Below are 27038 nucleotides of genomic sequence, written 5' to 3' on the forward strand. Positions count from 1 at the left end.
AAGAAAATCAAACTACAAATACATATGACATAGAAAGTGCTGAGAATGAAAACCAATCAAAAACAACAAAATTACATCACAATGAAACACAAGTTCCATAAACAGTTACAGAAGAGGAAGAGATTATCTGTCAAGCATAAGACCACAGACAAGAATTAGACAACTGACAACAATGCAACAAAGAAAATAATAACAGCCCAGAGGAAAAGATCAAAAGAAAAGCTGCAAGACAAGAAGGAAAACAATCTTTTGCAAACCTGACATGGACAGCAAAGACAATTGATCTTTGTAAATACTTGTAAATAAGAAGTGGACAGACAGTAACCAGGACTTATGTTAGAATAGTGCGACATAGATCACTGATGCATATTTCACATGATAAGGCATCCAATACACACATAACTGGGAAGAAAGAAGAGAACTTCAGGCAAAACGAATAAGAAGAGGAGTTCTGAAAAGAAAAGGTAAGTATAAGCATACAACACCACACAAAAGAACTACACAACTCAAAAAACAGATATATTTAATGGCCCCATGTAGATAAATGGGAATCTATGATTGGAAAAAGTAAATATGTAAGTACTTAGCTAGATTCATAAGGTCTTAATCAGATAGGAAGATCAGTAGATTTTTCTGTGTGATTTAACATCAAGGAATAGGAATTGAATAACTGTATATTTTGTACATACTTTCTATGAAAATTGAACATACTTATAACATAGGTTTGCAAATGTAGCTATAGGGTTTATGTATATTGTATCATACTTTGTGGATAGAGTGTAAATACAGCATGTATAGAATAGGACATGGAAATTTGCATAAGATAGTATAACTTACCAGTGAGCTTAAGAGTTAGTGTATACATAACCTACATTGGTTAAGAATAGAATTTAAACTGCATTGGCAGAATAGTTTTCTTTTTTTTTTCTTTGTGGAAGCCTTGGCTAAAATTGTATTAATGGAAGAATTTATAGTTAAGATATGGTGATAAGTGATAAGCATGGTGATAAGCATAGACAAAAAATTGGTATATTAGTATAGAATTGTAGAAACAATAATAGTAGTAGTGTTATTGATTTTTGGTATTTCTTATGTTCAACATTGGCATTTTGTTTCCTATATTCATTTTTGTAAACCCCAATCTCTCACCCTATGCTTTCCTGGGAAAATCCTAGAAGTAGGAATAGATATAAAGAAATAGCATAGCATAGAGTAGAGGGGGCTTTTTACTTTGGGGGAGATTAGCAATAGCATAGCATTAAAGGTAAGTATTAAGATTCACAAACACTGACCTTGGGAAGGTGGGGAATTTGTGAAAGGGGACAAATGAAGGAATGGAATTCACATGGAGGAAGCCATGACAGCAAGAGAACTGTGGAAAAGGCCAAAGGTCAATAGAATCCTGAGTGAGGGGCAGTTGGGGGAGTCCAACAGACAGTCTGAGAGTCTGTTCTTGGCTTTGGTTGGAATAGGAGCCACCAGAGAGGATCTCCTGGAAGAGCAGACATTCCCTGGCCATTTTCCCAATACCTCAATGAACCCAGCAGCCTGTCCATCTTGCTTGAACTGAAGGGGAATCTGTGTGAAGTAGTCAGCAGCCAGCTTCTCAAGGGGTACCCAGAGAGGAGCTGGGACCACAGAAGACTGGTCCCTCTCTCCTTGTGCCTGCTTATCTAGAGACCATCACCATTTTCTCTTAGATAGCTAGAATAGCAGAAGAATTCCATCTTTAGGCAGAGAGGGCAAAGACAAACCCCGGTTTTACCGAGCTTTGAAAGGGCAAACCTGACTGATCTTTATTCTCATCCTTCTACCCTCTATCCCTTTCCTTGTTATTTACTATTAAACCAAACTTCAACTAAACAACAAATGCAGGCAGATCAGTTATAAAAAGGGTGAAGGAGGACTGGTGGGAGAAGGGTTATTCGGAGGGAGATCTCTATTAGATCCCAGGTTAAGTCAAATCCTAGGCTGAAAGTCATTGATTCTCCTCCAGCTAGGGGTTTGACCAGAAGGGACATCCAGGGGGTTAGGTTTTGCAAAATTACCTGACCAACGGACATTTCTCCACTCCTGTGGTATTCCCAACCTGGTACAGACCTCTGCATTTTCCAATGTCTCCGCCTTGCCAGGCGACCTTTGGCTCTTTGTCTGGATAGGGAGGGAATATACCTGAGAGTTAGCTCAAAAACTCATTCTCATTAACCATTATATCAGCTTCCAAGAGTTTTCCCCTCTTTTCCCTTTTAATATCAGTCTCTAAAAGGTTCACCATCACTACCCTAGCTCAGTCACAGTTTGCTCTGTTTCATTCCCAACTCTTTTCCATTTTTGCTGCTTTTAGCATTGATTCATGGAGTTATTTCTGATAGTCTGTGGGGGAGTTAGAAGAGCATGTTAGTCTCATGCCTTACTCCACCATCTCTCCACAACCCTGGAAAAAAACCTAGAAAAAGAATTTTTAACTTGTGATCTGTGAACCTTGTTTTTAAAAAATATTTTGGTAACTTTTTAAATAGAATTAGGGTTTCTTTTCAAAAATAAATTTGTATTGATTTGGGGGGAGGGGTAACATTGCTAAGCACTCCATCCCATATTCCTTCCCCTTCCAGAGAACCATCTCATAAAACAAAGAAAATTTTTAAAAGGAAAAAAGGATCAGAGAAAAAAAATCAGTAAAATTGATCAATATATGGAAAGGATCTGAAAACATATGCAATATTTCATGCTTGTGGAATTTCCACTTTTACAATTAATTAGTGGGTAGCATCTTCTAACATTATCTCTTTAGACCCATGCTTGATCTTTGTAATTTTGAAACATTCACTTTTGTTTGGAAGCTGTTCAACAATTTACATTGTGTTTTATATATATATATATATACACATATATATGTATATTGTTTTATTGACTTCACTTCTACTCTGCATCAGTACATATAAAACGTTCCATGTTTCTCTATATTCATCAATCAAATTGGTCCTTTCTTACACTACAGTATTATTCCATTACATTCAGGCAATAAATCATCCTCAATTGGGGATGTCTTTGTTTCCAGTTATTTGCTTCCATAACAAGTACTGTTATAAATACTTTGGTGTATGTTATGCAGTCATTTTCATCACTGACTTTTTCTGGGAAATATGCTTAGCAGTGGATGAAAATTCCAAATTGCTTTCCAAAATGATTGCCAATTCACACCTTTACCATTCTATCTTTCTACAATCCTTCCAACATCAGCCACTCCTATACATCATTATTCCTTCTCCCTCCCTTTCTCCTCCTCCTTTTTCTCCTAACCCTTCTCCTCCCACTTGCCTTCATTGGGAGTATTTTTCTTCAATGGTTAATAGTATGCAATTCTTTTTGGAAGAACTGTTTGTTAATCTCCTTTGCCCTAGCCATTGGTGGTCTTATCAGTTTTCTTTCTGGATCGTACATTCTGAATTTCTTATTAAAACGAGAGGTCTGATTAAACGATTCATTCCAATTTTAACATTTTGTGGTTCTATATACTTCCACATCAACCACTGATAGTGTCCCTTGTACACCTTGACAGCACCTAAATTACCACCACGTGCCTTGCCCAACCCCAGTCCATGCCTCTTTAGGTCACGCCTTCCCATGGCCTCCACCGCCCAATGGCGAAAGTACACGGCGTAGCATGTCGGCTAGGTTTTTAGTTGTCTTCGGGATGCCTGGCCGGAATGCCAAGAAATTCCATCCCGTCGGGATATTTGTTCGTTATGCCAAATTATTATGGCGACGTTCAGAACCCGCACCCTCTAGCCACTGTCTCTAGGTAGCTCAGCTTGTGGCCATCGGTTGCCTCCCAGAGCCCGCTCCGTCACCATCCTCCCACCGGTTCAGGGTCCTAGCTGGAGTATGCTCTTACCCCTGATGCATTTAGGGAGTCGTAGTTTTCTACTCACTCAGGGCGGCGCGGGACCCGCGGCGGAGGACTACAGCTCCCAGCTGCCCCACCGGGCCGCCTATCAATGGATCCCACCTGTCCAGCGGACTCGCAGTAGCGCGGTCCAGACAAGGCGGCGAGGAAGCAGGAAGGGAGGGAGAAGGGGGCGCCAGGCAGGTGTGTCGACGTTGCTCGGGTAACAGCCCCTTGCCCTGAGCCCGCTGGCCTGCTCGGCCCCCTTCTTCCTCCCTGTGCTACACAGTGTCCCGGGGGACCGACTTCAGGAAGCCACCCACCATGGACATCTTCGGGGACCTAAGGAGGATGAACAAGCGCCAGGTAACTGGAGGCCCGGGGCGGGGACCGAGACCGAGACCGAGACCCAGAGTCCTGGCTGGGCGTCGGGGCTCTGGGCACGCAGGCACCTCGTGAAGAACTACCTGAGGATGGGCAGAGCGGAGACTTGGAAGGGAGGGGAAGTGAAGGGCATCCTACCTTGCGTTACCTGAGGGAGTGAGACTTGACAGCCTGGGTGTGGGAGTCGAGTAGCCTCCGGTCTAAGTGGATTTCTCCTATTAGCACTCTCGTTCCCTTACCATTTTGCTTATCCAACACTTCTTACGTGCCTGCTGTGTCTGGGAAAGATAAGTTTAAATTAGGCACTCCTTCTAAAGAAACGGGATTAGTTTTACTAATTTATACAGGGGGTTGATCCGTATGCCAAGCACTATACTAGGATGGGGGCGGGGATGGGGGCTTGAAGGGGCAAGTAAGGTTGTCTGTGGTGTCATTCTTAGTATCCTAGAAGGCGACTGGTTAAGATGGTTAGGTGCTGGGAAATAGCCTTTGAAGAACACTTTAAGGAATCTTAGATGTTTGGCCTAGACAGCTTATCAGTGAAGATATGACATGCTGTCTTCTTTCTGTGTCTGAAGGGCTATTATAGCCCTATTTCATTGTCTGTTTGCTCCTGTGCTGACAAGTATTGCTACCTGTTGTGTGAATTCTTACTGCCTAATTATACTTGGACCTTCACTCAGAAATTCTTTTATTTTTGAAGATAGCTATTGAAATATTTTGCTTGTTGCCCCTATCCCAACTCCCCCCCCCCCCCCCCTTCAATAGATGATCTGGGTCACCTCCTATACCTAGAGTATTGCAGCTGTGATGTGAACTTCCTGCTTTACCTCTGTGATTATTGAATCTTTATTCTTTATTTGGGGCCTTCGTTAACTTTTTCAAGGCAGATTCCTCCACTTTCCTTCACTGAATTTGGTTCACTAGTGTTAAATTTTATACACACTGTTTGAGTGCCTACTTACAAAAAATTAGTCAAGGAGACCTGGATTCAAATTCACCCTCAGATACCTACCTTTATGATGTCAGACCTTGGAAAGTCACAATCTCTACTTCATTTTCATCATTTGTAAAATGGGGATAATAATAGCACCTATCTCAAAGGTAGGTGATCCTTTGGAAAATCAAATTAGATATAGCTCTTGGTTCAGTGTCTGTCACATAGGAAGTACTATAAAATGCTAACTATTTTTATGACTTATTTTGCCCTCCCACTCAATTGAAACTATTCTTTCAAGTATCACTTGGAAGTTATCAAATCCAATAGCCTTTCTTCCTTAATCCCTGAACTGTTTGATACAGTTGGTAATCTCTTTGAAAGGCTTATAGTTTGTCTTCTGTTACTGCCCTTAGTTTCTTATCTCTGATACTTTTTTTTTTCCCTGACTGCCTCTGACTCTTCTTACCAACACCAAAAATATAGATGCTCTTCAGGTGCCTGTCCTTTATCCTCATCTTTTATGTAAGTGACTCCAAATATATTTCTTCAGTTCTAACTTTTCTCCCAAGCTCAAGTTCTCAGTTTAAGAAGGACATTGTGCCTTCTACAATGAATATAACTTAAAGAAACCAATGATGTTTAGCCTAGAAAAGAGAAGACTTGAAGAACAAGATTGCTGTCTTCCCCTATTTGAAGAGTGTCATATAGAAGAGGGAATTAGATGATTAGATTAGAATTATTCTGCTGGGCCCAAAGGGAAAACTAGAAATAGTGATTAAAATTTTTTTTAATAGATTTTATTTTATTCTTTGACTAACAAGCATTTTTTCTTCCCATTCTTCCCACCTACCCACCCACTCAAACACCCTTGGTGGGGGTGAGGGTGGTAAGAAAACTAAATTCCTTGCAACAAATTTGCATAATCAAGAAAACAAATTCTCATACTGGCCCTGTCCAAATTCTTTAGTCAATCCCAAGAGGTGGATAGTATTCTTCATCAGCTCTTTGGAATCATGGTTGATCATTTCGTTGATCAGAGTTCTTAAGTCTTAAAAATTTGTTCATTTTTTTATGTTATTATAGTATAAATTTTTCTCCCATTTCTGCTTACTTTACTCTGCTTAATTCATACCAGCCTTCCCAGGTTTCTCTGAAATTATCTCCATCATTTCTTACAGCACAACAGTATTCTGTTACAATATGTTTAGCCATTTCTCAGTTAATGGGTACTTCCTCACTTTCAAGTTCTTTGTCACTATGAAAAGAGGTGATGTAAATATATATATATATATATATATATACACATATATGTATTTATTTGTAAACTTTTTTTTTTTTATGGGGAGTGGGGGAGATAGGCCCAGTAGTGGTATTAGTGAGCCAAAAGAGATGCATAGCTTAGTAAATTTTTGGGCATACTCCCAAATTGTTTTCCAGAATGACTGGACCAATTCATAGCTTCAACAATAAGAAGTCATTATGTTTGTTTTCCTAAAGGCCTTCCAACATTTGTCACTTTGTTTTTTTGTCAACTTCACCAGTCTGATGAGTGTGAGCTTAGAGTTACTTTAATTTTAACCATCTGATTACTAAGTGTCTTGGAGCATTTTCTCATGTGGTTGTATATTGCTTGGATTTCGTTCCTTGAGAACTGCCTGTTCATATTTTTTTTCTTTTGCCATTTATCAATCGGGCAGTAATTATTCTTAGAAATTCTAGTCAGATTCTTATATATCTCGTAAAAACTTTATGCAAAGGTTTTTCCCCAGTTAACTTTCTCTTCTAATCTTAGCTGCATTGAATTTGTTTGTGCAGAAACTTTTATAAGTTAAAAATTGTTTTGTTTTTATGATCCTCTCTATGCCTCAATTGGTTATGAGCTCTCACTTACCCATCAATCAAAAAGTCATTTTTCCTTGTTCCTTAATTGTTTATGATGTGACTTTTTACATCTATATCATAAATGGGTTTGGAGCTTATCTTGATAATATGGTATGAGGAGTTGATCTATGCTGTTTAATTTTCCTAGAATTTTTTTTGTCATATAGTGACTTACTCTGGTAGTTAAAGTCTTTTAAGTTTATTGAACACTAGGCTATTAGATTCATATGCTTTTTGTATGTTGTGTTCCTGATCCTTTCAACCACTGTTTTTAAACCAGTACCAAATTATTTCTTTGATTCCTGCTTTGTTGTATATTGTGAGATGATGCTATTAGGCCATCTTGTAACTGATATTTCTGTCAGTGTTCTGTATTTCTTCCAATCATTACTTTTACTCTGTTACCCAAGTAATCTTTCTAATGATTGATTAGATTGATAGATCTTATAATCAAAATGATGATCTTTGTTACTCATTTCTCATGATATTTCTTCAGATACTTATAAAAACAATATAGCTGTCAAATCTGGTCTCTCCCTTTCCCTTTCATCCAACTCTTCAACTTAATTTCAGGCTAACCTTTATTTTACTCTGCTTTCCTTCATGTACTATGTTTTTTCACTCCCCTGTCTCATCCCTTCTCCAGCCTCCAGAGGTCAGATTGCATTTTCATAATTGGAATGTGTTCCATCCTGCCAACTTAGTGAAATCTTTCCCTAAGTGCCTACCAGTTCATATCTTCCATGAAACTCTTATCAAACACCATCTCTTCTTTCCTCCTATTTAAACTTCTTCCTTTTCTTAAATTCTTTTAAAGCACTTTGTCTGAATTTCTCCTTTTCCTTTATTATATCTTACTTTTTATCATGCTTCCTTGTATGTGCCCAGTTTGCCCCTTTACATTTTTGCCACCTTAAGGGTAAGGACTGTGTATGGGTGTTTTCCCCAAATTTCTACCTCCAGGGAAGTTGTGCTAGATGACTTTGAAGGTCTTACCTTCGAAATTCTATGTTTCTTAATTGTACCCATGGTGTGAAAATTAAGCCACACTTCTGGGAGCTGGTTGGAAACAAGAATTGTTCTCTTTACTTGTCCTTTGTTCTGCATTTAGTTTTGGGTTGTAAAGGACTGGTCCAATGATGGGTAAGAACTAGAAAGAATCTTCTGAGAAAGCCTAAATTTTTAAAGCCGAAAACCATTTCATGAACTTGTTAAGTCATATTCAGTTCAATAAGCATTTATTTAATTTGCCAACTATGTGCAAGATACCGTACTAGGTACTGGGATTACAAATACATAATGAAAAATAGTCCTTGCCCAAAGTGAAAATGATAGAATATTTAAGCAAATAAGTATATGCATGATAATTTGAAGGAGAAATTACAAAGGGGTTTCAGAAAGTTTTTCATAGGATTCTGGTGGCACTTGAAAAAAATCTAGAAATTCAAAGAAGTAGAAATGAGCAAATAAAGAATTGCTATGGGCTCTCAGAATTGATCATTTGGTGGCTAATCTCTGATGATGAGTTTCTTAGTGAACCCAACTAAAGTGCCCCTTGGACAACTGACTCACACTCTCTTACTGGACCTTTATTGTAAGCCTTTCCAGTTTGGTAGGTCCAGCTAAAACTCACATTTCACTGAAATAGCATTTGAGGAACTTAGATCAAGTTTATATCATGAGGGTCATCAAAGAAATTCATGTGTTTTATGGAATATGTTTTTTGGCACTTGAATGTTTCAAGGTGTGTAACTGTTTGGCTGCTATGACAGCTGTAACTAAATTTAATGTGCTGTGATAGAGAACATTTTGAAAAACTGACTGATTCTCTTTTTTGATATCATCAGCAGAAAAATCCTCAAGGAATTTAAATAAATTATTATGGTAATATTGGATGATTAAAAAACAAATCCTCTAAAATGAGCCCTGGCCTTGAGAGTTGCAGCCTGGCAAGGGTGCCTGACCTTCTGCAATGCTGTCTCTTTAACTAACCTCCATCTTATTCTTCTAATCCTTTTGTTAGCCAACTCCACTGTTGGCTAGTTATTCTTTTTCTTGCTTAAAAATTGTAAAACATTCACTTTTTTCTGAGCTTCAACTTCTCCAGCCACTTAATACTTGCCCTTTGGATACATCCTCTTGCTTGAGGTCCCTTTTTTCTTTTTTCTTCTAAAATCTACTAAATTAGGTCATGTTCAGACCTAAAACTGCTTTCTCTTTTGGCACTATTGGTCTTTAAAGAAGATACATGTGTAAAAGGTTCACTCTATTCTCTTTGCTTACACTGTAAGGGAAGAAATAAAAAAGTACTGTAGCTGAGACTTCTGAAAAAGTACATCTAGCTGTCATTTTTGTGCTCCTTAGGTGACATTATAGAAATCTATTTTGAACATGGAAGTGATGTGCATAAAATTGGTGTGCAAAATATTAACTAAAGAAACCACCAGGCAAACAGGATAGTAAGTTTCAGTTCAGCATCTTGTTCTTAGATTGTTTTCCGCAAAGGAAAAAAATTTAGCTGATTTTTTTTTTTTAGATTTCAAGCTGAAAATAATTTTAATACCTTTGCCAAATAAGTGGTCAAAAATCAGAATTTGCTTCCACGCTCCTCTCCACACAACTGCCAAATTGATAGACCCAAAACTTTGCTTAAAAATTTCCAGGGTATGACTGTTGCTTCTTGGATAAAATGAACCAATTTTTGCCTGGCATTTAAAACCCTTAGTAACCTGACCACCATCTACATTTCTAGGTTTATTTCATGCTGATTTCTCCATTTATTTATTAATAATTTATAATATTTTCTTATTATTTCTACTCCAATCAAGTTGACATTATTTTTGCTCTCCACATATGACATCCCATCTCATATCTCTGGTAAGTTGGAAACAATGAGCTTCTTACTTTACCTCCACCTCATAGAATCTACAACTTCTTTTCCAAGTACTACTCAGGTGATAATTTCCTTTCTGATTTCCTCCTCCTTTCTAGATTCTAGCCTTTTCCCTCTTGACATTAGTTTCTATTTAATTCATTTGTGTACTAGTTTTATCTCTTTAGTAGAATATAAGTTCCTTGAAGGCAGTAACTGCTTCCATTTTTATCTTTGTATTTCCATTTATATTTTATTGCATATGACCATCTTAGTAGACCCGTGATAAATGCTTGTTGATTTAAATTCTGTTGAATTAAATTTCTGTGGACAGAAAGGGCTTGGAGACTTTGCCTCAGAAATAATGAACTTTGTCTAAAAGTGCCCTGGAGCACTTTCCCAATTAATTCTCCTTCCATCTGAATGGGTGTCCCTTGCCCAGTATAGCCAGCACTCCATCTGTAGTCCCTCCACTGGGGCAGCTGGCAATCCCTCTTTGCCTTTCTTGTCTTTCTTGTCTGTCTTGTCCCTGTTTTTCCACAAATTCTTTAGAAGATAAATCTACCAACTCACAATGTGTCTTCCTTTGGAGCTAGCCTTCTGTTGTCTCTCCTTCTCATGACCTCACCAGTCCACCTCCTTTTCTGGTCATACATTCAAGAAATTAGATTCTGTTCAACAAATATTAAGTGCTTGCAGGCAACATTGTGTCCTAGGGATACAAATGTTAAACAAAACCAGATAAATACGCAGATAAATATAATGAATGAAAAAGTATTTATTAAGCATTGGGCCAAGCACTGTATCCAGCTCTGAGGATATGTATAGAAAAAGCAAATAGTTCTTCCTGGCAAGGAGTTTATCTTCTAATTAGAGGAGACATCATTTAAAAGAACTTTCAGCTACAGGGCAGGCTAGAAAGGTCCACATCCTACAAGTGCTATGGAGGGGCAGGTGGCAGGAGTCAGTGTTATTTGGGGTTATATAAATAATGTTATCACAATGCCAAGGGATTTCAGGATAGAAGCAAGGCAGATGATAAGACCCAGAGGACCTTAGGAGAGCAGATTGTACAGCCTGGTGGTCTTCCTTATTCCTGTAAGGAATAAAGTTGTTGACTGTTACCTCATCTATATGCTATGAGCAGTTAATAAACAAGCAGGGAAGGTGTTCCCAATGATAGTGGTTCCTTTTCACTGCCTAACACAAATGGGCACTCATTCATTTAGAAATTTGATGTAAATTGTACTATTATAAATGCACAGGAAAAGTCTAGAGTACTAAGAGGAATTTGGGAAGGCAGAAGGGCACTTATAGTTGAGGGAGACATCAGGGAAGGCTTCATGGAAGAAGTTATTTAGCTTTGAAGGAAGAGATGGATCTTGACATGAAGAGATTTGAGGGTAAACCATTCTTATCTAAGATATGTACAGAAGTAGAAAAGGACAAGACAGGTCAAGGGAACAAGATGTAGTATGTTTTGAGTTGACTAGAATATAAAATGAGTAAAGGGGGATCTCAGTAGTCTACTTGGGCAAAACCAAGTGGTAGAAAAATGCCTTTCTAGACTGATCTATAGTTGGATGGATAACCAATAGAGTTGATTTCATTATTATATGTTTCTTGGATGGTGGGCTAGACCAAAGTTGAATAAGAAGAATAAAGTAGACAGATTGCATTTAGAAAATTGCGCAATGCTTTCACTGATCAAACAAAAACCCATCATTTTAACACCAAGTATTTTTACAGTGATAACATATGGCTGTGATTTATGGAACACATCACACACTGTAAAATCAAAATTGCTTAAAGGGTAGTGGAAAAATGTTCAGTGGGCATAAATGGGCTGTAGTATATTGCTAGTGATCTTTTGGGTACAAGAAGCAATATAAAAGGTAGCCAGAAAAGATATCTTTAGAAAAGGAGGTAGACCAGGCTCAGCCCAGGAAGGACAGTTCAGATACTATACTGGTGCCTAAGAAATATTAAAATTCCCAGAGCAATGGTTCCTTTTTAACACTTAAATATTTTAATTTTTTCCTATTACATCTAAAAATTAACATCCATTTAAAAAAATTTTGATTCTCAAATTCTCTCCCTCCCTCCCTCCCTTACTCCCTTATAAAGAAGGCAAGCAATTTGATAGTTATTTATACACATGTAGTCATGCAAAATATATTTGCATATTAATCATGTTGTGAAAGAAAAGCCAGACCCCCCAAAAAACATAAACTACAAGAAAAATAAAGTAAAAGAAAAAAGTATACTTTGACCTGCATTTAGGTGCCATCATTTCTTTCTCTGGAGTGGATAGCATTTTTCATCCAATTTTATGAGTAAATCCAGACAATTTAGAATTGTGTTGGATCTTTGTATTGCTGAGAATATTCAAATACTTCATAGTTGACCATCATCCAATATTGCTGTTTCTGTTTACAACATTCTCCTGGTTCTACTTACTATATTTTGCATCAGTTTATGTATTCCAGGTTTCTTCCAAAAGCATCCTGTTCATTGTTTCTTTTTTTTCCTTTTTTTTCCCCTAAGCCCTTACCTTCCATCCTAGAATCAATATGGTGTCTTGGTTCCAAGGCAAAAGAACAGTAAGGGCCAGGGTCACACAGCTAGCAAATGTCTGAGGCTAGATTTGAACCTAGGACCTCCTATCTCTAGACCTGGCTCTCAATCTACTGAGCTACTCAGCTGTCCCCCTGCTCATCATTTCCTTATAGCACAATAGTATCCCATCATAATTGTATGCCACAGCTTGTTCAGCTATTCTCCAGTTGATGGATATCCACTCAGTTTCTACTTCTTTGCCACCACAAAAAGAGCTGCTATGAATATTTTTGTACATAAAGGCCTTTTTTCCTTTTTCTTTGATTTCTTTAAGATACAGACCTAGTAGTGATATTGCTGAGTCCAAGGATATGCATAGCTTTATAGCCCTTTGGATATAGTTCCAAATTGTTCTCCCGAAGGTTTGGATCAATTTGCAACTCCACCAGAAGTTCATTGGTGCTCCAATTTTGCCACATCCCTTCAATATTGGTCATTTTTCTTTTTCTCTTGTATTTTCCAGTCTGGTAGGTATGAAGTGTGGTACCTTAGAATTTTTTTGATTTGCATTTCTCTAATCAAGAGTGATTTAAAGCATTTTTTTCAAATGACCATAGCCAGTTTTGATTTCTTCCCCTGAAAACTGCTTGTTTATGTCCTTTGACCATTTATCAATGGGGAATGAGTTGTATTCTTATAAATTTGCATCAGTTCTAAACTGTAAAACTTTTAACTCCAGCTTTCTAATTTTGGCTGCATTGGTTTTATTTGTGCACAACCCCTTTTTAATTTAATGTAATCAAAATGAACCATTTTAGATCTCATAGTATAGAACAAGAATTCTTCAACTTTTTTGAGTCATAGACCTCTTTGGCGGTCTTGTGAAGCCCATGGATCCCTTCTAAAAATAATGTTTTCAAATGCAGAGAAAAATAGGATTACAAAGAAAATAAATTGTATTAGAAATATAGTTATCAAAATACTTGTTAAAAACAAGTTCATAGATCCCAGATTAAGAAACCCTGCCCTAGAGAAAAGGCTTCAGCACAGTGAATGGACCCTTTATGGAAACTTTGGGAAGGAATTGGAGCAGGGAGGAAGTGCCAAGGGTGTTTGACAGGATGAAAAGATGTAGAGGGTTTGAATCTTGATTGCTTAGAGAGTATCCACATAAGTGGGGGTTGTAAACCAATTGAAATATCCAAATGCAGTGCCTTAACAATAGTAGGCACTTATTGTTTTTTAAATGGAATGATTTTGTTTAATTAAACAAATTTATTAAGTTAATCAACTCCCTCCCCCTCTCAATTTTGTTTCGGTTTATCATAGACTGTCTTGCTGAGGTCACTTACCCCAAGACTATTCCACTGATCCTCCCTTCTGTCTCTTAGCCTGTACCATATTGTTTTGATGATCATTGCTTTATAGTATAGTTTAAGATCTGGTACTGCTAGGCCACCTTCCTTCACATTTTTTTTTCATTATTTCCCTGGATATTCTTGAACTTTGTTATTTTTTTTCTAACTCAGTAAAAAAGTTTTTTTATAGTTTGATGGGTCTGGCACTAAATAAGTAAATTGGTTTGGGTAGGATTGTCATTTTTATTATGTTATCTCATCCTACCCATGAGCAATTAATGTTTTTCCAGTTATTTAGATCTAGTTTTAATTGTGTGGAAAGCATTTTGTAGTTGTGTTCAGATAATTCCTGTGTTTGTCTTGGCAGATATTAAAAATAGAACTTTTCAGGGGCAGCTGGTAGCACAGTGGATAGAGCACCAGGCCTGGAATTGGGAGGACCTGGGTTCATATTTGGCCTCAGATACTTTCTAGGTGTCTGACCCTGGACAAGTCACTTAACACCCTTTGCTTTATCTTTGCCCTTCAGTCTTAGAGTTGTTACCAAGGCAGAAAATAAAGTGGCTTTTTGGGGGGAAGTGTGTGGGGAATACATCTTTTCCTCTTAAGACCAAATCAGAGGAGAAAATAGGTGAAGATGTGCCCTAAGGTACCTTCTATTTCTGTAATAGGTAGTGTGAAACTTTAGTGTAAAGACCTTGAAGACAATGAGATGATTGATTCTTGTGAGGCAAAGGGATAGGGATTCCTTACTCAGAGAAATCTACCTGATATTCCTTTCCCCTAAATCCCTTTTTGTCTTCTGAACCCTCTTCTTGGAGTAAAGAGGTCTTTTCTGTGGACATGTTGTTTAGTTTATTGTTAAATGTATGTTCAGAACTAGTTCATTATAAGCATATACGTCTCTTTTCTTTGGAAAACTAGAGCATACACTCAGTTTAATTTGTTTTTAATTTTTTTCCACAGCTGTATTACCAGATTTTAAACTTTGCCATGATTGTATCTTCTGCTCTTATGATATGGAAAGGCTTGATAGTTGCCACTGGAAGTGAAAGTCCTATTGTGGTGGTGCTGAGGTATGTAATAATTTCTTTATTCAGTATCACATTTGCTATGGTAAACACCTATACTTGAATAAAATATCTCCAAATTACAAGAACTTTGTGAATTTTGAATCTTTAATTGAATGAAACATGCAAAGTCCTTTCAAATAAAATTATTTGAAACCTATTTCATGGTTTTTTTATTTTAACTTTCAGTGAAAATTTTGGCAATTCAGGCTAGATGTATGTATTGATAGAGATCCTACCATGCTTTCAAGTGTTAGTCTTTTAAAAAATATACACAGATATAACCAGAAAGAAGTTCAGAAAGAAAAAGTCAAGCACAACAGCTTTAAAAACTATATATTGATGGGCAAGGAACATGAATAGGCAATTTTCACATAAAGAAATCAAAGCTATCAATAAGCACAGGAAAAAGTGTTCTAAATCTTTTATAATCAGAGAAATACAAATCAAAACAACTCTGAGGTATCACCTCACACCTAGCAGATTGGCCAATATGACAGCAATGGAATGTAATGAATGCTGGAGGGGATGTGGCAAAGTAGGGACATTAATTCATTGCTGGTGGAGTTGTGAATTGATCCAACCATTCTGGAGTGCAATTTGGAACTGTGCCCAAAAGACGATAAAAGACTGCCTGCCCTTTGATCCAGCCATAGCACTGCTGGGTTTGTACCCCAAAGAGATAATAAGGAAAAAGACTTGTACAAGAATATTCATAGCTGCGCTCTTTGTGGTGGTAAAAAACAAAAAATTGGAAAATGAAAAGGTGTCCATCGATTGGTGAATGGCTGAACACATTGTGGTATACGTTGGTGATGGGATACTATTGTGCTCAAAGGAATAATGAACTGGAGGAATTCCATGAGAACTGGAACAACTTCCAGGAAGTCATGCAGAATGAAAGGAGCAGAACCAGAAGAACGTTGTACACAGAGACTGATACACTGTGGTACAATAGATTATAATGGACTTCTCTATTAGTAGCAATGCAATGATCCAGGACGATTCTAAGGGACTTATAAGAAAGAACACTATTCACATCCAGAGAAAAGACTGTGGGAGTAGAAACACAGAAGAAAAACAACTGCTTGATCACATGGGTCGATGGGGATATGATTGGGAAAGTAGACTCTAAACTACCACCCTAGTGCAAATATTAATAATTTGGAAATAGGTCTTGATCAGTGAGTGATACATGTAAAACCCAGTGGAATTGCTCTTTGGCTACAGGAGGGGGAAGGGAGGAAAAGAGGGAAAGAACATGAATCATGTAACCATAAAAAAATATTCTAAATTAAATTAATTAATTAAAAAATAAAAGATTAAAAATTATATATTGAATTTATTATGTATTTAAAAGCAAGTTGTATAAAATAGAGATTCATGGTTACACTTATAACCCTCTTTCTGTTCTATTATGTATGTGGAAATTGGCTTTAATTATGGTGTTCATTAAATCCAGATAAAAACAAAATTAAAAATCAAGTAATACTATAATTGTTTTGAACTGATAGAATTCTTATATATTTGTTAAGATGGCAGATTTTAATGTTCAAATTTTCTTTTAAGTATGGACATTTTTTTAAAGGTCTGATATCTCCAACCAAGTTTCTTCTTCATTAAGAGAACACATCTTAAATTGCGTTCTTTCAAATATCAAATATCAAAATTTAAGTATATTGTACACAAATATACTGTTTTTTTTCCATAACTCTTTTGATGATTTTTAAAGTACTTTATGTATTAAAGACCTTGGCTAAATTAACACTGGATTGTGTTCATCAAGCCATTAAGTCATGCATGATAAAAAGTTAATCATTGAAATTAAGTGAAATCATATATAAATATTACCACATTTCAGAACCATGAAATGGTGTAGTGTTCCCATTCCAAATACATCAGTGATGCATTACTTTGTATTCAAGCCTATTTTGGCAATTTGTAGGCCATTGAAGACATACATCTCTCTGGAGACTAAAAAGTTAATGGGAATTTTGAAACCATAAAAGGAAACTTAGATTGTTAAGAGTTGGAAGGGATTTGGGGATCATCTAGATCAGGATTGTGTGGCTACAGGACCAAATCTGACCCACCAAAACATCCTTACCTTACTTGCTGTATAAAAACAGGCAGAGAGGAAGCACCTGGGTAGCTCAGGGGACAAATGGTGCTGTTTAAGTACCATAAACTATTTTACTTCATTTGGGGAATTTTGGTGTACAAATTATACATAAATTTGATGAGTTCTTGTGTATCTAGATTTTATAATATTTCAGATTGGCATGTTATAAAACCCAGTTATATTTTGATTATTCCAGCTCTACCTACAAGACTGGGATTTGAAAGGAGAATATATCATATAGTAGCTTCAACTTCCACTTAAAAAATTTAACCCTCTTGAACTTGATATTAGCAAGAACTCTGGAATTTAAGAGTTAAGAAACTTAATTTCTAGTTTCATTTCTGCTATTATTTGACATTTTTTCTAGGAAAAAAAATTTCTTCCCACCATTTGATCTTGAATAAGTTAGTGTTTCTGTGCTTTTTTGAAAGGAAGAACTGTTTTCATTTTTTGTCTTTGTAACTCAGATCATCTAGTACAGTGCACATAGTAGGTACTTAATGTTTATTAATTTATTGAGCCCACTTTTTCATCAGTTAAATGCAAGGAATAGTCCTATCTAGCTAAAACATTCTGGTTCTAAATGAAATAGAATTTTCTGGAGAATGTGAGCTCTTTTTAAAACTAAAACTAGGAGACTACCGTAAAGATTCAGAAGTATAGATTCTTGAATTTGCATCTACCACTGGGCTTCTATCTTCCTAGGAGTCAAGAAGGAGCTACTGTCTAAAACAAGACTTACTTATCTTCAGTTTATTGTAACAGGAAGTGCCATTGATCTTTTCTATACTCAACTTTAAGAATTCCTTTTTTTAACTTTATGCCAAGATTATCACTTTTTTGGGGAAGTCAGGGTTGAGGGACTTCAGAGTTTTAACTTTTAATAACCAGAAACATACACTCAGTAGCATTATTCATTTGTAGACTATACATTTATTTGAAACCAATTTCAGCATAAACTGACATGTGTTATTTTGTGTGGATTGAAGTACTGTTCATTTTTAGATCATAATGTAAATCCTATGTTTATTTTGTGTTTCTTTTTAGTGGCAGTATGGAGCCAGCATTTCATAGAGGAGACCTTCTGTTTTTAACAAATTTCCGGAAAGATCCCATTAGAGCTGGGGAAATAGTCGTTTTTAAAGTTGAAGGAAGAGATATTCCTATAGTCCACAGAGTCATCAAAGTTCACGAAAAGTAATGAAAGCCTTAATTCTTTTTTTGTGTGTTTCCTTATTTTTTGGTACGTAATTGGAGAGTCAGTAAAGTGCAGTTGAAAGACTGCTAGACTGGACTACCCCATTCCTGCTGCCAGATCCTGACTCACTGATTGTGGGCAAGTCACAATAGCCTTTGGGAACCTGTTTCTTCATTTTAATATTGAGATGACAGTAATGCACAATAGTGCGGGGAGAATCAAATGAGATTATTCATAAAAAAGCCCTCTAAAAACTTTTAAGTGATGTGTAGATGTAAAGTTTTTCTGAATATATATTAGTTCATATATAATATGAATACATTGGACATCTTAATGTGTTTTTAGAATGTTTAGAATTGGTTCCATTTATAGAACTTTTTTCTTATAGTACTGGTTCTGTGCGATTTGTTGTTACCTCTTTCTCAACATCCTGGTTTTTATTCCACTGTGCTTTGTGATGAGGGAATTAGTACATTAATGCAATGACACTTTACCTATTTTGATTTTTCTGTAGAAAAATGGATGATTTTAATTCACTTCTTAAGAACTATGGGATTAAGCATATATCCAGCATATTGTGAAGATAATAGAATAAATCTGTAAAATTGTGTAAATTTCAGTTTTTATGTTTCCTATCTACCAATTACTCTTAAAAGATCTTGAGCTATTCATAATGCTTCTCCCCTAAATGACTGATCCTTAAAAAGATTGATCTATCCTAATCTTCCATTTGTAATTAAAATATACCCTATGAGGTATTTGCTAAATATTTTTTGATTTACTAAAGGAAGAGATTTACCCAGGCTTTCTATGCTAATGATCTTAATTGGTTTTTATTCTAATTTTGCTTTTTAATTACTAGAAGGTGAAAGATTATTAAAAGCTGAAGTAATAATTTCCAGGAATTTATATCTTTATGCCCAGTTGCTATGGGTTTTTAAAAAATCCTTTTTGTTTCTTTTCACTCAGGTTTCAATAGTTCAAATCAATTTGTTGCTATTTGATGTTGTTTCAAATTCCTGTGGGGATTTTAATGTTATCTAATCGTAGTTCACATTCTTTTATTTGTTTTATTTTTTTAAAAGACCTTTATAGCTATATAATTTGGCAATTTTGTGCATTCAGTGTCTAGACTATCTCAATGTCTTTTTAGAATGTATAGAATCAGTCCCATTGGTTTTATGCCAATAGTTGTTACCTCTTGCCCAACATCCTGGTTTTTACTCCACTGTGCTTTCTGATGAGGGAAAGAGCACATTATTCAATGTTAAGTAAAAAAGGAGAATTAAGAAGAAACTCAGTGCTCAGATCTGCTTGATTTGTCAGAAGCTGTATGCCCAACATTTAGCAGAGTATGTTTCACATTCATGTCAACTTAAATAAAATCTGATAATTTTCTACTTCTATATTTGCTTAGAGGCTTTCTTCTGAACCACACTGTTCTTTTGTTGTCAAGGATTGCTTTTGGGTTTTAGAATTCTGCCAGACTGTCAACTGGTTTGCACTTCAAGTTGAGCCTATTATGTGGAAGGGAGGGCAAAGTGCTCAAAGGCCTACATATACATAATAATATATCAGTTAGTGTCTGATCCTGAGCGATTTGAATTTTATGTTGGTAGTGTATGCCAGGATATGTGTGCCATCAGCCTGATTTACAGTTCTGAATTTCACAAGGCTGCATGCATGTTTACCTAAAAGAATAAGGAATATCTGGAACTCTATTCAGATTTATTATGTATCATTATTTTCATTATTACAAAATAATCATAATATCAAGGATTTTTAACTAATAATAATTCTTGATTGCTTGGTATAGAGACATCTCATCATTTCCTTGAGACTTTAAAAAAGTTTTTAAATATTATTTTGTTGTTAAAGATTCTTAAAGTATTTCAGAACTTAACCATGCCATATTCTCTTTTTAATTTTGCCTCAGAGGCAGCTTGTATGCAGTGGAGTCAAATGACCTGAGTTTGATTTTCCATCTTATTAACTGAGTGACTTTAAGCTAGTCATAACCTCTTGGAACTCAGTTTTACTCATTTGTAAAAATAATAATTATGTAACTTCATAGTGCTATAAAGAAAGTACTTTATAAATTATTAAATACTCTTTTACATGTAAATAGTATTCACGACTTAGGTTAAATATTTTTAAAGTTTTGCCTACAATCAGGATACCAATGAATAAGAATGTTTCTCTTTTGTGGATCACCCAAAATTTTTCTCATGTTTGACCCTTCTACAAATGCTTCTGCATCATCATGTGGAATGACTTTAGTGTACATCTAAACACATTTGTAATCATACTGAAACTTAATTACTAGTTGATAATGTCCTTTTTACTTTTCAGAGATAATGGAAATGTCAAATTTCTGACTAAAGGAGATAATAATGAAGTTGATGATAGAGGTTTGTACAAAGAAGGTCAAAACTGGCTAGAAAAGAAGGATGTTGTAGGAAGAGCAAGAGGGTAAGGAATTTATTTTTAATACTCCATGGTTTCCATGCTGAAAATTATTTGGCAACAGTGTGTTTGAGTTTTTGAGTACAACAGATGATCCATTTTCGTGTTATAATAACTAAATAAAACTCATCAGAACTTCCCAGGGACTGGTACTAAATCCAACCCAAATCAATTTTATGTACCACAGGTTGAATTCTTTTTTCAGAAAGATACTTGCACCCCAGAGGTTAATTATTCTTGATGTTTACAGTAATTTTGTCATTATGTTGGTGATAAATTTCATCAGCTTACTTTGGAGGGAAAGGGAACTAGGCATTATTCTTTTACTTGAAGCCAAATTGCTGGATTTTCTCTATTTTTTTTTAATTTAAATTTCAGAGAGATAGTGTATAGAGAGTATATAGAGTATATAGAGTGTATAGAGAGTTGACTTTAGAGTCAGAGAGACCAAGGTTCAAGTTCCATCTTTGATACTTGCTGATTGTATGACACTTGGCAAATCACTTTACCCACTCAATGCCCAAGGCAATAACTCTCCTAAGCTGCACAATAGGTGCCAGTGTTCATTGGTAGACAAATTTCCTCACCAAGAATTTTCTGCACTAATAAAATCACAGATCCAGTCTCCAAATTTTTCTTCCTGAGCATATTGTTCTTTATTAAGGAAGAAGACATACTAATTACAAGGTAGTTCTAGACTTAGTTGGTTTTGAATGCCGTGGTCCCTTTGCTATGAAGCAAGACCACATTGTAGCCATCTCAACCAGAAGAGAATATATCCTAGACTAAAAAGCCTCCAGAGAAAAATCTTCCATTGCCTCCTTTGGCAGGCTTTAAGTCTCACTGTCAGAAAATTCTTACTTAATTGTATATTAAAATTTCTTTTTCTCTATTGATTGTGACCAATTCTTACTCAATTGAAATGAGCAAGTGATTATTTTCTGTGTAATAAATTTTTTTTATTTCATTCATAATCCCTCTGTTCCGACATACTCCACTGGCAGACCCTTGCTTCCCCCTCAACCCCCTCCCCCCATTGGTTTATTGAGGCTTATTTTTCCCATTCATCTTTTTGACTACTTCACTATCCACTAACAAACACATCTCCTGGAGATATGCTTGGAGAGTATGGGAACCTCTCTTTTGCATGTATTTAGAAGCTCCATTGATAGCCCACAAAGCAGGCTATTTATGAGAAAGTGTCAGGATATACTGGGGTTTCTAGAATCAAAGGCCACTAACCAAGGCCAGATGTCTACAAAAGGCATCTCACAGAGCAGGCGCTGCTGACTGAGGGTTCCAGATCTAGGATTGTAACACCTTTGCAAAGCCATGGCCGCAGGCACCTTGACCTGTACTGACCCCTATAGTTGGACCCGTCAGCTTAAATGAAAGCGAAAGATTATCTGTTATTTTGCTGAATCTTGTTCCCCATTTGTCCAGAGGAATGAAAGTTAGGTGATTTGTCAAGAATGTGAATGATTTCCTAATTCCCTTTACCTCTCCCCCTACTACTCTATATTTACTTGTATGTTTGTGTGTAGTTTCTGTTTTTCCCTCTTGCCCCTGTTCCCAAATGTTTTTATTATTGTCTTCTTTGTATCTAGCAGAGTTCTAGGCCTACTTAATAAATGCTTTCTGAGTAAATAAAGAAGAATTTCTGGGCAGCTAGGTATCACAGTGGATAGAGAGAGAACCAGGCCTGGAGTTGGGAAATCCTGGGTTCAAATGTGACCTCAGAACTTCTCTTCAGCCTTAGAACTGATACTTAGTATCAATTCTAAGGCAAAAGGTATGGGTAATTAAAAAAAGGAGAATTTTAAATTGACAGCATAGTTTTTTTGTTAGTTTGATTTTAAAGCTTTTTCTCAGATCTTACATTGATAATTATTGATCCATGAACTTTATGACATCATTTGAAAAGCGCATCTAAAGTGACATGGATGTTTACCAATAAAGTGTCCTCACCCCGATCCTAATTCTTTGTCTGCCTCAGATCTTTATTGAACAGCATTATTTCTGTAGAAAAGTTGACTTTAATGTTGTACTAAAAATATTGCAAATGGAACTTGTAAAAACTTTCTTCTTCATTTGTGCAACAAGTAAATTGTGTATATCCATTTTGTGGTAGCAAATGTAGCCATGGAAGATGGGAAAATTGTTAGTTCAAGTTCACACTCATTTAAAAATTGGCTTTGCTTTTGAAACAAGATTTTTTTTTAACTCCCTGCAGAAATGTGGTTCTTTTATTTATACCTGTACAGTCTTTTTTTTACTTCTTTGCCATCATATTCAGAGATATTCTCTAAGAAATACTTAGCTTCTAAAACTGAATCTACAGCCAATATTGTATTATATTGTAATTTTATTATTTTCATTTTTCAACTTAGGTTTTTGCCATACATTGGGATGGTTACCATAATCATGAATGATTATCCGAAATTCAAGGTAGGAACATTTTAGGGGAGGAAATATTCGTTAATTATCTAATTCAAATGACTGAAAGATACAATTTTAGAGAAATTAATACTTAACAGTCAACTTCATTTGCAAACCACTTGAGAGTTATGGAGGGAAAAATTATCATGTGGAATTTTTTCTTTATTTTGGGGGGGGTCATAATATATTATGGAAAGAACTGTTTAAAAGCAAATAGACCGTTATTCATGAACAAAGGGTTTACAGCTTAGTCTTCAAGTATGGCTTATTTAAATCTTTATTCCTACTTCAGTTTTGTAGCTCTTTTTACTCTAATGTGCATGACATCTACCTAATTTAGGAGCTAAAACATGGGGGAAGAGGTGATCATTTACTCTTTTTCTTAGACCATTACTGTACCGAGTTTTTCTGAATATTCATATAGACTCTAAATTTATTTCCAGACTGAAACAAGCTCTATAATTTCCATTGTATTTCTTTGCAGTATGCTCTTTTGGCTGTAATGGGTGCATATGTGATACTGAAACGTGAATCCTAAAACAAGCAGAAGCAATTCCTGGGACTGGACTGAAATGAATTCTATTGAAAAAAGAAAAACTAATATATTTGAAATATTCCACTTGCTATATAAAAGAAAACAATATGCAGGGGTTTTTGTCTTGTCCAAATAAATGACTCATCAGTAAATACTGTTTTCCACGTTGATTCTGTAATTTGAATATATTCAGTTTACATGTTTGTGTCATGGTAATCTCTATAAGCAGAGAATAAGGATCTACAATCACTTAAAGTATCAAGTGAGCCATTTATGAGACTGTAACATTGGTGGGGGGAAATATTCTCCATGCATTCATATGTTTAAAACAAATCTTTAAGGAAAACAAAATCTGGCCTTAATTAAAAAAATAGTACTACAAAGGAAAAAAACAAGCATAAACCTATAAAGAATATAGCTTGTTAAATATGTATTTTGTAATTGGCAACTTAAAAATGATGAAAAATGACCTCTGACAATCTTTCTGGGAAGAAAGGATGCAATCCATTCTATTGTCTTTGTCTTATGCCGTAACTTTAAACAGGACATAAACATTTTATTAAGGTCTACCTTAACCTTCCTATAATATGTAATCTGTCCTTCATGTCAAAGTTAAATCGACAGCATATTGCTCACCTGTGAGGTTACTTTCCCTGAGTTAGTTCCCAATTTGATAAAGACCAGCAGGAGTGATCCATGGGAGTCAACTCGTCCTTTAATCCTTTATCTCTCCTGAAATAGGCTATTGCAATAATAATGGACTTCATCCTGTTGAAATCAGCAAAACTGAAAGAAAAAAATGTACTGAGTACTTTTTAAAATCATGATTATTCTTCTGTGCCCTTTAATAAATTGTTTTCCCAACAAACTAAGAAAAATCCATTTTTCTTTTCCTGGCAGTTAAAATTGAAGGTACCATATTGGATCATAATTTAAGATTTTATCCAATCTTCCTGGGGTTCTGTGATTGGTTAAGATAATTTTTTTGAAAAAGAAAACCCACAGACATGTCCATGAGCAAGGCTTTGTTTGGCAGCAGTTCCACCCCATATCAAGTGTGTGACATATTGCCCTTGTCCATCTGGAGGATGGATCCCTTCTTTTCCAGCAGTAATTGGGAGCCATAAGTTTCTGCTGACTGGTTTGTTAATAGTGCCATTAAGCTTTTGTGGGGAAATGGGGTAATAGCAATTAAAACACATAAAGCAACATGACTTTTTTTAAACATCATTTTCACAGGAGCCTTAACCGTCCAGAACATTGACAAAAAGGCAAGGCAACAAAAAGCTCCTAACAACTAAAATAGGTATCACAAAATTTGTGCTCCAGAGCTGGTGGGCTTCACTTGCTCAAAATGAAGGCTTGAGGATTCTCTTATTTGCTTTTACTTTGTATGTAATTTTAACAAGCTTTAATATCTCATTTCCCAGGCAGGCCAAATGGACAGTGTGGTGGGTACAAAAGGCTTTTTTTGTGTTTTGTTTTTCTGAATGCCAAGACATGATGAAAGCCCAACTAAAGAGATTGAAAAAAAGCCAAATACAATATCTGAGGAAATCAAGAATTGAAAGGGGGCCTTGAGCTATTTCATCTAACCTGTATCTAAAAAGGAAGCCCCTCTACATTATACCCAGTGAGTGGTCATCCAGTCTCCATTTGACCTCTACTGAGGGGATACTCATTACTTCTTGAAGTCACTCATTCCACATTTGGCTACCTCTCAAATGTTAGGAGGGAAGTTTTCTTTTATCCTTTAAACTAGGAAGCAAGTCACATCCACAGGATGATTTGACCTTCTTTTCTTCTCTTCCTTGTATACACAATCATTTTCATTTGCCACATAGTAATAGATTATCATTAACTCTCCACTGGGGAAGAAAAACCCTTTAGAACTTAAATGTATATGGCGCCTGCCTGCCAATTTAGCAGATTAGAGATAAATCTTGGACCACAAACTCAAAGGCATTTTTGTGACTATTCTTAAACTACAAAGAAAATAAAAGTATTCTCAAGATCTTGTTTTGTCATATGAGTTCCAGCAAACATGACTTGACAACTTGCCATAAACTGTACACAGAACACTTCAAGATAGTGGAAGAAAAAAAACATTTAAAACTTATGTATTGCATCAGTGGTGTCAAAGTCAAACAAATGGGAGCCATTAAACCATAAAGATCCTTGCAGGCTGCATATTGACTTAGAAAACAACATTATACATATACATATATATATATATAATATTTCAACACATTAAAACCAGGAACTACAATTTAATCTTAAATTTAAAATGGTTTAGGCCTCACTGGGGAGAGTTGTGTGTGGTTTGTAGGTGGCCTGAACTGTGTTTATCATTTCTGTATTACATAAATAGATAGACTGGTAACTGTTGAATTGCTTTGACCTCATATGTTTCATATCACCTTAATATGTAACTGCTATTCAGATGTTCTCTATAATTGTGCTAGAAGTTGAAGCTGAGTTCAGCCTCTGTGGGATAGTTTTGGATAGTTTTAGAATCATTGAATTTCATAGTTGGAAGAGACCTTAAGAGATCTTGTGGCTCCTTCATTTTACAAATGAGGGAATAGACCCAGAGGGGAAAAAGATTTGCCAACAAAGTGTTATGGGAAAACACCAAAATTTATAGCAGGATCTTGCCCAAAGAAATGGAGGCTCAAAGCCCCCTTCCCTCCAGGTGTATGAAAGTGTTTGCTTAAGGAAGAAGAGGTTTAGGGCTATGGAGTGGCCTCAAGGCTGATGGAATGGCCAGTTGTGGAACAGGGTTTGCCTGTTTATTGAGGTTCTTGGGCTTGTCACTTCCCATTCCATGGAACTCTTCACCTTTTCCCAGAATAACCCACCCCTGGATGTGGGGGTAGGGGGTATTGGTTTCCAGGCAGAAAAACCTGGGAAAATGGGTGTAAAGGAGGAAGGTACAAATCCAGGTAGAGGTATGTTTTGGAGTCTGACATGTAGGGGAATTTAAGGGCACGGAAAAGGGAATAAGGGCCATGCACAGATTTGTGGGAATTCCTTTTACTGAGAGTCTTCAGTATATGTCTCAGTGTACGTCTTCAGTTCCGTCCATTGTCCCACTTGCCACTATTTGTCAGCGTAGGAGCTGTCTTGCTCCCCTCCTGGAATGCCCTTATCTATGTGGGAGGATACAATACGGTACAAGAATAATACAAAGCAGTCCAAGACCCGTATAGGTGATTTATAATACATGACATTACAGAACAATTCAAGGCTAATTATAGGTGATCAATAACAGCAGTGCAACAGTAAATGATTAATACTACAGATTTTGTAATGTGTGCTAACTGAT

The 27038-nt window shown here is 36.1% G+C and overlaps 1 protein-coding gene across 4 annotated transcripts; it reads left to right on the plus strand.

Moving 5' to 3' along the window:
- Positions 1–119: 119 nt before the first annotated feature.
- SEC11C (SEC11 homolog C, signal peptidase complex subunit) lies at positions 120–23862 on the plus strand. Of its 4 annotated transcripts, XM_007487512.3 has the most exons (7): positions 4114–4252; positions 9920–9968; positions 14847–14956; positions 18120–18269; positions 20623–20742; positions 23127–23184; positions 23660–23862. In XM_007487512.3, the coding sequence occupies exons 2-7, from the start codon at positions 9945–9947 to the stop codon at positions 23711–23713; spliced, it is 516 nt and encodes a 171-aa protein (XP_007487574.1). In that variant the 5' UTR covers positions 4114–4252; positions 9920–9944; the 3' UTR covers positions 23714–23862. The 4 variants fall into 4 exon arrangements, with proteins under 4 accessions (XP_007487576.1, XP_001373963.2, XP_007487574.1 ...); XM_007487514.3 differs by lacking the exons at positions 4114–4252; positions 9920–9968 and adding an exon at positions 120–464; XM_001373926.5 differs by lacking the exon at positions 9920–9968 and having other exon boundaries at positions 4113–4252.
- The last annotated feature ends 3176 nt before the right edge of the window (positions 23863–27038 follow it).

The sequence above is a fragment of the Monodelphis domestica genome, chromosome 3, assembly GCF_027887165.1.
Source record: "Monodelphis domestica isolate mMonDom1 chromosome 3, mMonDom1.pri, whole genome shotgun sequence".
NCBI lineage: Eukaryota > Metazoa > Chordata > Mammalia > Didelphimorphia > Didelphidae > Monodelphis > Monodelphis domestica.

Excerpts from the sequence above, each read along its gene's own strand:
- SEC11C (XM_001373926.5), top strand. The coding sequence starts at position 4,211 with ATGGACATCTTCGGGGACCTAAGGAGGATGAACAAGCGCCAG. Across the intron at positions 4,253-14,846 it reads GGAGGATGAACAAGCGCCAG|CTGTATTACCAGATTTTAAA; the intron begins GTAACTGGAGGC and ends TTTTTTCCACAG. Across the intron at positions 18,270-20,622 it reads GTCATCAAAGTTCACGAAAA|AGATAATGGAAATGTCAAAT; the intron begins GTAATGAAAGCC and ends TTTACTTTTCAG.